This window comes from Otolemur garnettii, unplaced genomic scaffold (genome assembly GCF_000181295.1).
Source record: "Otolemur garnettii isolate 467f Iridium unplaced genomic scaffold, OtoGar3 scaffold00099, whole genome shotgun sequence".
Classification (NCBI taxonomy): domain Eukaryota; kingdom Metazoa; phylum Chordata; class Mammalia; order Primates; family Galagidae; genus Otolemur; species Otolemur garnettii.
Window position 1 is genome coordinate 2,917,847 of NW_003852494.1, and position 10,270 is coordinate 2,928,116.

The window sequence follows — 10,270 nt, forward strand, 5'->3', positions numbered from 1 at the left end:
GCAGGCGCCTGTAGTCCCAGCTACTCGGGCGGCTGAGACAAGAGAATCGCTTAAGCCCAAGAGCTGGAGATTGCTGTGACCTGTGATACGACAGTACTCTACTGAGGGCAACAAAGTGAGAATCTGTGTCTTTAAAAAAAAAAAAAAAAAGACTTGTTTCAACTTTAGGTTTTAAAACTACATAATAGTTTTAAAAATCATATGCAACTGCATGGTCCTTGGTTGGAGTCCAGTTTGAACATCCAGCTATAAAAACACTCGGAGAAATTTGAATATGGAGTCAGAGAAGTGTTAAGGAAATCATGCCAGTCAGTAGGTGTGCTAATGCTGTTGTAGTTATACATAAGTTTTTATTCTTAAAAACACAGGTTTTCATGACCAGCCTGAGTAAACACAGCAAGACTCCAAATCTAAAAAAAAATTAGCAGTGCTGGGTAGCACCCGTGGCTCAAAGGAGTAGGGTGCTGGCCCCATATGCTGGAGTTCGCGGGTTCAAACCTAGCCTCAGCCAAAAACTGCAAAAAGAAAAAAAATTTGCAGTGCATGGTGGTATGTGTCTGCAGTCCAAGCTAGGGGGAAGGGTGAGGAAAGAGGATCAAGAGTCCCGGAGTTCTAGTGTATGGGGAGTTATGACTGTGCCACTGTATTCCATGGTCTTTTTCTGAGACAGGTCAGAAATATTTGGGGGAAGTTTGCCTGAGATTATTAGGTAACATAGTAAAAATATTGTTAAATTTGGGGGAAATCTGCCTATGAAATTATTAGGTAACATTGTAAAAATATTATTAAATCTAAGTGAGGAAGATAGAGGTAATAGTAATCATACTATTCTTTTTACCTTGTGTATATGTAAAACTTTTCTTAAACACACATAAACATCATTATAATGTTTCTTGATAAGAGGAGAAACTTCTGATTCTAACAGTCACAAAAATAAGGACTAAATCAAAAGACTTGAGGGCACAAACTTTAAGTAATTCTCTATCTCTCCTTCCTTGGTTTTTAGTAGAATACTTTATCAGTCTGATGATAAGGAGAGGACAATTTCTGAAAAATAATAACTTATTCTTTTTTGTAATACTGATTGCTACCTTGTTATAAACTGGCAAAGCGTATAATGCTGTAATCATTTCACTTAGATAATTACTATCATTTTTAAGATAAGTATTTAATATTTAAATGATCAACTCCATTAGAAAATGTGTAATTACTTAAATATCTTTAACATAAGAAAATTATGATTTTTATGAGGAATCCTAGTTACATTAATACATTTACTATCTAACCAAAAATGAATACAGATACACTAAGTGTGCTCACACAGAAGAAAGGTAGGGCATGGGAAAGTTATTTTGAAATATTTCTAAATTCTTAAATTTTCCTAGCACTCTGGGAGGCTTAGGAAGGTGGATTGCTTGCTCACAAGTTCAAGACAAACCTGAGCAAAAGTGAACCTCCTCTCCACTAAAAACAGAAAAAATTAGGCAAAAGGACTGTTTGAGCCCAAGAGTTGCAGGTTGCTGTGAGCTATGATGCCATAGCACTGATCAAGGGTGACAGCTTGAGAGTCTGTCTCAAAAAATAAATAAATAAATACATAAATAAATTCTTCTAAAATTTATAAACTTTTGGCTAGGTCCACTACTGTCATCCTAGCACTCTGGGTGGCTGAGGTGGGTGAACTGCTTGAGCTCAGATGTTCTCAAGGCCAGCCTGTGCAAGAGCAAGACCCCCATCTCTACTAAAAATAGAAAAACTGAGGCAAGAGAGTCACATGAGCCAAGAAGTTCAAGGCTGCTGTGACCTACAATGATTCCATGGCACTCTACCCAGGGTGACAGAGTGAGACTCTACACAAATACGTAAAATAAATAAATAAAATGTGTAAACTTTTAGTCACTAATACATGCCAATATATTCCAGCTAATAGCACATACAAAAATATACATATAAAACTACACTGTGGCACCCACAACTTACGAAAGCTTAAACTACTATTCTGTCAGATGCAGTGGCTCACGCCTGTAATCCTAGCACTCTGAGAGGCTGAAGTTTGTGGATTGCCTGAGCTCACAGGTTTGAGACCAGCCTGAGACAGAGTAAGACCTCATCTTTAAACACAGCCTGGGTGGGCATCTATAGTCCTAAGTGATTTGGGAGGCTGAGGAGAGAAAAATCACTTGAGCCCAAGAGTTTGAGGTTGCTGTAAACTATGATGCTACTGCACTCTACAGAGGGTGACAAAGTGAGACTCTGTCTCAAAAAAAAAAAAAAAAAAAAAAATCAGATATCCAGGCCAGGTGTGGTGAGTCAGGACTGTAATCCAACCATTCTGGAGGGCCAAGGCAGGTGGATTGCCTGAGCTCAGGAGTTTGAGACCAGCCTGAGCAAAAGCAAGACCCCTGTTTCCACTAAAAATAGAAAACTCAGCCAAGCACTGTGGCAGGATTGTCAGGTCCCACAGCCAGGACCCACAGGACCCTCCCCCATAGTCCAAGCTGTTCAGGAGGCTGAGGCAAAAGGATTACTTGAAACCAAGTGTTTGAGGTTGCTGTGATCTATGATGATATCATGGCATTCCACCCAGGGAAACAGAGTGAGACTCTGTCTCAAAAAAGGCTGGGCACCTGTAGGTCAGTGGTTAGGGCATTGGCCACATGTACTGGGCCTGGTGGGTTTGAACCCACTAAAATAAAATAAAAAAAACATAGCTGGGCATTATGGTCAGTGCCTATAGTCCCAGGTACTAGGGAAGCTGAGGCAAGAGAATCTCCTGAGCCCAAGAGTTTGAGGTTGTTGTGAGCTATGACACCTCAGTACTCTACTGAGAGTGACAAATTGAGACTCTCTCAAAAAAAACCAAACCAAAACAAAAAACCCCCAAATAATTAGAGTTAGTGATCTGTTAACTAAATTTATGATACCAGCATTTCATCTGTTAAAAAATCAGATGACCGGCTCAGCGCCTGTGGCTCAAGTGGCTAAGGCGCCAGCCACATACACCTAAGGTGGCGGGTTCGAATCCCTAGCCCGGGCCCACCAAACAACAATGATGGCTGCAACCAAAAAATGGCCGGGTGTTGTGGTGGGCGCCTGTAGTCCCAGCTACTTGGGAGGCTGAGGCAGGAGACTCGCTTGAGCTCAGGAGTTGGAGATTGCTATAAGCTGTGATGCCATGGCACTCTACCCAGGGGGATAGCTTGAGGCTGTCTCAAAAAAAAAAAATAAAAAAAAAATCAGATGACCAGCCAGCCTAAGGAAAAGCAAGACCCCATTTCTACTAAAAATAGAAAAGCTGAGGCAAAAGGATCTCTTGAGCCTAACAGTTGGAGGTTACTGTGAGCTATGATGCCACAGCTTGAGAATCTGTCTCAAAAAAAAAAAGGACCCTTACTCTGATCACTTCAGAGTATGTTGAACAAATAAAAGTGACACAAAAATCTTACATGCTTTTTACAAAGAAATTGTGATTAAATATTAATATCAGGATAAATAATAAGGGACAACTATGGTGCATTTTCAATATCTCATACCTTGGTCGAGTCAGAATGTTCAATTTTCTTTTAAGTTCTTGATGTTATTATTTGTTAAGAAACATTAGCCCTCATTAAACAGAATCACACAAATCATAAAATTCAACTACTACTATTCTTACTTTTGGTGTTAGCATGTTACAAATGTAAAAGACTCTTGAATGTTTTGAGGACGACACATTGAGCTACTGTTTTGTCACCAGGATAGGCACTTGGACCTAAAAATTACTATGGTTCTCAAGCCTGTAATCCTAGTACTCTGGAAGACTGAGGTGGGTGGATTGCTTGAGCTCAGGAGTTCCAGACCAGCCTGCACAAGAGTGAGACCCCATCTCTACTAAAAATAGTTTGTGGCAGGTACCTGTAGTCCCAGCTACTTGGGAGGCTGAGGCAAGAGAATCACTTAAGCCCAAGAGTTTGAGGTTGCTGTGAGCTGTGACGCCACAGCACTTTACCTCTTTTACCCAGTACCCTCTTTACCACTTTACCTCTTTGCAAAGTAAGAAAGGTTTTCATTCCTTTGAACATATATTTTAAGACACAATCCTGAAGTTCAAAAGAAACTACACTGAACCAAAAACATTATTCAAACAACAATACCCCTGTCAAAAGTTTCAACAGCCGGCTCGGGGCCTGTGGCTGAAGCAGCTAAGGCACCAGCCACATACACCTAAGGTGGCGGGTTCGAATCCCCAGCCCGGACCCGCCAAACAACAATGATGGCTGCAACCAAAAAATGGCCAGGCGTTGTGGCAGGCACCTGTAGTCCCAGCTACTTGGGAGGCTGAGGCAAGAGACTCGCTTGTGCCCAGGAGTTGGGAGGCTGCTGTGAGCGCGATGCCATGGCACTCTACCCAGGGGGATAGCCTGAGGTTCCGTCTCAAAAAAAAAAAAAAAAAAAAAAAGTTTCAACAGCCAATTAAGAAGATCTTCCATGCTGGGGTGGGTGTCTCATGCTTATAATCCTAGCACTCTGGGAGGCCAAGGTGAGCACATTGCTACGTTGCTTGAGCTCAGGAGTTTGAGACCAGCCTGAGCAAGAGACCCCATCTCTAAAAAAATATCTGGGCTTGGCAGTGGGCGTTTATAGTCCCAACTACTCAGGAAACTCTAGCTCAAAAAAAAAAAAAAAGAAAAAAGAAAATGCAGTATATGGGTGGCACCTGTGGCTCAAGGAGTAGCTTTGCCCCATATACCAGAGGTGGTGGGTTCAAATCTGGCTCTGGCCAAACTGCAATAAAAAAAAAAAATAGCCCATTGGTGGTGGGTGCCTGTAGGCCCAGCTACTTGGGAGGCTAAGGCAAGAGAATCGCTGAAGCCTAGGAGTTGGAGGTTGCTGTGAGCTATGACACCACTGCACTCTACAAAGGGCAACAAAATGAGACTTTATCTCAAAAAAAAAAAAAAATGAATCAAAGAATCTTAAGGCGGGACAAGAGGCTCACGCCTATAATCCTAGCACTTTGGGAGGCCGAGATGGGTGGATTACTTGAGCTCATGAGTTCCAGACCAGCCTGAGGAAGAGGGAGACCCCATCTCTACTAAAAATAGAAAAACTAAGACAATACAATCACTTGAGCCCAAGAGTTGGAGTTTGCTGTGAGCTATGATGCTGTAACACTTTACCCAGGGCAACAAGAGTGAGACTCTGTCTCAAGGGAAAAAAAAAAAAGGAGCTGCCACATACATCAGAGCTGGAGGGTTCGAATCTTGCTCAGGCCTGCCAAAGAATGACAACTACAACCAAAAAATAGCCAGGCACTATGGTAGGGGCCTGTAGTCCCAGCTACTTGGGAGGCTGAGGCAAGAGAATTGTTTAAGCCCAGGAGTTGGAGGTTGCTGTGAGCTATGATGCCACGGCAGTCTACCCAGGGCGGTAGCTTGAGGCTCTGTCTCAAAAAAAAAAATCTGAGAGGAGGCCAGGCACAGTGGCTCAAGCCTGTAATCCTAGCACTCTTGGAGAACAAGGAGGTGGACTGTCTGAGCCCAAGGATTTGAGACCAGCCTGAGCCAGAGGGAGACCCCATCTCTAAAAATAGCAAGGCAGTGTTGTTGCAGGGGGCCGGCAGTCCCAGCTACTCGGGAGGATGAGGCAAAAGAATCCCAAGAGCCCAAGGTTACTGTGAGCTATGATGCCATGGGAACTCTACCCAGGGTGACACAGTGAGACTTTGTCTCCAAAAAAACAGAATCTTAGAGGAAACCTATGAATGTTTATTTCACAATACTTTCAACTTTCTTCTATTTTGAAAATTTTCATTAACAAAATGTTGATGAAAAATCAACCTGTAAAAAAAAAATCAGACTTCAAAAACCTTAAAACCTTTTCAACCAAGCACTTTTAGAGCTCTTTACAGAGAAAAAGGAAAACTACCTAAGCCAAAATCAGCTGTACTTAGAGGATGCAAAAAAAATGTATACACATTTTGAGTGGCGCCTGTGGCTCAGTGAGTAGGGCGCCAGCCCCATATATCGAGGGTGGCGGGTTCAAAACTGACCCTGGCCAAATATACCTGGGCATCGTGTCAGGCACGTGTAGTCCGAGCTACTTTGGCGGCTGAGGAAAGAGAATTGCCTAAGTTCAGGAGCTGGAGGCTGCTGTGAGCTGTGATGCAACAGTACTCTACCAAGGGTGACCAAGTAAGACTCTGTCTCCAAAAAAAAATGCATACACGTTTTAAGAAAGGAAAAAACTGTATTAAAATTGTAATACTCAGGCCGGGCACAGTGGCTCACACCTTTAATCCTAGCACTCGGGAGGCCAGGGCAGGTGGATTGCCTCAGCTTACAGGTTGAAGACCCAGATTGAGCCAGAGCAAGACCTTGTCTCTAAAAATAGCTCAGCACTATGGCTGGCGCCTGTAGTCCAGCTACTTGGGAGGCTAAGGCAAGAGAATCGCTGGAGTTCAAGAGTTGGAGGTTGGCTTGGTGCCTGTGGCTCAAGTGGCTAAGGAACCAGCCACATACACCTAAGGTGGTGGGTTCGAATTCAGCCCGGCCCACCAAACAACAATCACGGCTGCAACCAAAAAATAGCCGGGTGTTGTGGCGGGTGCCTGTGGTCCCAGCTACTCGGGAAGCTGAGGCAGGAGACTTGTTGAGCTCAAGAGTTGGAAGTTGCTGTGAGCTGTGATGCCACAGCACTCTACCCCAGGGTGACAGCTTGAGGTTCTGTCTAAAAAAAAAAAACAGTTGGAGGTTGCTGTGAGCTATAAAGCCTGGAATACTCTACTGAAGGCAACAAAATGAGACTTTGTCTCAAAAATAAAAAAAGAAAATTGTAATACTCAATATACACCAATTACAACAGATGAATTTACAAAAGTCATGTCGAGCAACTCTTGTTATTGTAGATGTCAAACGTGACTTGCATGAAAAATATAATAGTTTTCTATTATAGTTTCTTTTCTTAAAATGTGTATACATTTTTTTTTGAGGCACCCTCTTTATAGTTTTAAAAACACTAGGAGTGTAAATAAACATACCAGCAAATCCATAAAAAATCTGTAATCATGTAACTCAAGCCAAACAGAAACTTATTTGGCGCGTTTTCCCCAAAGGGTTGCAATGTATCTTCACCACAGACGCTAGTCTAAAATTAATCCCCAAATTTAATCAAGCTGTTAATCACTTCTCTTTGCATGCCACGAGTCCTTTAGGCCCCCAACTCTGCATCCTAGGACAAGATCTTTCCCTGTCATAAAAAGTGACCCAAGGTCTATGTATCAGTATCTTCTAACCTACAACACGACAGCATTAACCTGCGTTTGGTTGCAAAATACGAAATCGGATCATGACCTCAAGAGAGGAAGATAAGTGGTTGCCTGTCTACACTCTAACAGTTGAGGAGTCTACAATAACCCGAAGAAACCGCACCCGGTTGGCGGGTAAGAGGAGCGGGTCTAGTCAGGAGACTAATTCCCGCAAGGGAAAACGTTTGCGCTGAGGCCCCAACACAGCTTGCGCAACCGGAGCCCTCCATTCTTAGCCCGCCAGTGGTACGCGAGAAATTACTTCGAATTCTTGCCCTCTTGGAATTTCCACCCGCGCCTTGGCGGGGCGCTGCCCCGACCCCACGCGGAGATGACAGGACCCGGAGGACAGGAAGGATATTCTCGGCGCGGAGCCGCTCGATGGTCTCCTCGCACTGCCGAAGGCGCTCCCGCAGCTCCGCGTCGCCGACCCCATTCTCGTCCTCTTCGTCACCGTCGTCGTCCTTGAACCGAGTGTGAATCGGCTTTAGAATCGACTCCTCCGGGTGGTCAAACGCCTCAAACAGCTCCAGGTCGCCAAAATCCACCTCCGCCGCCATTTTGGGCTGGGGAAAAGATTAGGGAAGAGGCGGAGCCGGCTACCGGGCAGGGGGCGAAGGTTGTGGGGTGGCACAGCTCTCGAGGGCTCGGGCCACGCTAATCCACCCTGGAGCGTTTTTTCTAGACGTAGGCCGCGGAAGCTGCACAGGAGGCGGGGCCGGTCCCGAGAGACTATAATTCCCAGAACGCACCGGCGTCTCGCAAACCCACTTCCGAGATTGCTCGGGAGAATGGCATGCTGGGACGGGTGGTTTCCAAGAGACTTTTAACGCATTGTTTGCATTGCACACTGGGATTGGTCCTTTTTGTAAACGTGAAGAAAGGCTATCTCAGAACGCGTTAAAACAATATGGATTGTCCCTGTTAGTCAAGTAAAACTGAAAAAAATCAGAGGATGACGCATGTCTCATCATAGATTCTGGTGTGCCTGCTTAATAACAAGAAAATAAGGAACTCGGGTAATGCCACAGATGATGTTTGTGATGTTAAACCAGCTGCTTTAAGTTTATCGGGTTTGGATCTCTTTTATGTAAATGAGTTAGATTCTGCTATTTTAGATTTGTCTGTTGAGGCTTTCTGTGTCTTCTCTCCTTTAATCACGCGTTCATTCAGTCACAGTTATTTATATTTTACCTGTGTGCCAGGCATTTGTCTAGGGTCTGAAGATGCAAGAGCAGTAAGCAACACAGAGAAATTCCTGCTCTCGTGAAACCTATAGTCCACAAGAAACAACAAAAAATCCCGCATTATAAATGTTTCTGCTTTTGGATCCAACTGGGTATTAATGGGCATTCACAGAGAAATGTGGAAAACATAGGAAGCAATGAATGTGTAATAAAGATGAACTGAAATATGATTAGGTAGGCAAAGTTACTTGTGAAAATGTGACAGATGAAGTAAAGAGCATTCTAATCTGGAGAAAATACATGCTGAATGAAAGGCAGAGTGGAGCAAGATGAGGCTAGAACATTAGGCTAGTACTCACAGAACCTGAAGGGATTTTCTCCATCCCACAACATTCAGAAGTGATTTAAACATTTTGAACAGGTGGTGTGTTTGTGACTAGCAAATTTTCATTATGATAAAATGGTCCTGATTGCAGGGTAGAGGAAAAAAAGGAGGTAGAGCAAGAGTAAAATTCTTTGAATCTAGTAGATAGATTTTTTTTGTAGTGCTGTAGTTAAATGGACAAATTGGTAACTAGCTTGTGAGTTTCAGCCATTCACAGCCAGCCAATTCCAAATAACTCAGACACCGAGTCATAGCCAATCAGGTGATTTCTTTTCTTTCTTATTATTTTTTTTTTCTTCTGTGTTTATAAAAGTTCACTGCAAATGCTGATGGATGGGGCTCTCTGAACCTTTTCTTTTTCTTGTTTTTTTTTTTTTTTTAAGAGACAAGAGTCTCATTTGTCGCCCTTGGTAGAGTGCTGTGGTGTCACAGCTCACAGCAACCTCCAACTCCTGGTCTTAGGCGATTCTCTTGCCTCAGCCTCCCGAGTAGCTAGGACTACAGGTACCTGCACAATGCCTGGCTATTTTTTTGGTTGCAGTTTGGCCGGGGCTGGGTTTGAACCTGCCACCCTTGGTGTATGGGGCCGGTTCCCTACCCACTGAGCCGCCAGGTGCTGCCTCTCTGAACCTTTTCTGGTTCTGAGTAAACATTTTTTGCTCAAATAAACTCTAAATTAAAAAAATAAAAAAGAAATGCTATTAATAGCTTGGATTAGGATAGTGGCAATAGTAGTAGAATTAAATATTTAGGAACAGACCATATTTAAAAGATACTAGGTCATTAAATATAAAAAAGATTATAAAATTAAAGCAATGTATTTCATTAAGTAAATGAGAGGAAGGGGGTATGTTTACTAGGATTCTGGCTTAAGAATTCTAATAAATGAATAAATGGTCATTTGAGATAGAGAACATTGGATGAGGACCCAGTTTGGGAGCAAAGAGGAAGTTCCATTTTGGTTGTGTGGTACTTTATGGCACTTTTATCCTTATGGGCAATAAAGCAGTAACTAGACTGGTGGAAGATGTTTTTGAAGCATTTTGGTTAGAATCACTGCTATATTGAAGAAAATATTTTAGGCCCCAGTGGAAGTGTTTGTTAGGCAACTGTATATTTGGGTCAATCTCAGAAAAAAGGTTATGAACTTAAAGTCAACATTTGGTGACCCAAGTTTTTATGGAAAGTAATCAAAACTGTGATAAGAGATTACATGATGAAGAATACAGGATGTGAAGAAAGGCTAGGACTATGTCTTGAGAAACTGAAAGGGCTCAGTTGAGAAGAATGAGAAAACTAGAATGGGAGAACTGGGATAATTGAAGTTGTAATTCTTGGCTTGGTTTATGTAGCTCAGGGCCACATACACCGGGGGCTGGCAGGATCTAGGCCTGCTAAAAACAACAATGACAA

General features: G+C 43.0%; 1 protein-coding gene across 2 annotated transcripts; it reads right to left on the bottom strand.

Annotated features, from left to right (window-relative positions):
• Positions 1-3,436: 3,436 nt before the first annotated feature.
• On the bottom strand, positions 3,437-7,973 carry LOC111727257 (zinc finger CCHC domain-containing protein 8-like). 2 transcript variants are annotated; one of them, XM_023516827.1, is made up of 2 exons: positions 7,647-7,973; positions 3,437-3,576 (listed from the first exon to the last, which is right to left on the bottom strand). In XM_023516827.1, exons 1-2 carry the CDS (start codon positions 7,843-7,845, stop codon positions 3,443-3,445), a joined length of 333 nt encoding a protein of 110 aa, XP_023372595.1. In that variant the 5' UTR covers positions 7,846-7,973; the 3' UTR covers positions 3,437-3,442. The 2 variants fall into 2 exon arrangements, with proteins under 2 accessions (XP_023372595.1, XP_023372594.1); XM_023516826.1 differs by lacking the exon at positions 3,437-3,576 and having other exon boundaries at positions 6,977-7,869.
• Between the last annotated feature and the right edge of the window lie 2,297 nt (positions 7,974-10,270).

Excerpts from the sequence above, each read along its gene's own strand:
- LOC111727257 (XM_023516826.1), bottom strand. The coding sequence starts at position 7,845 with ATGGCGGCGGAGGTGGATTTTGGCGACCTGGAGCTGTTTGAGGCGTTT.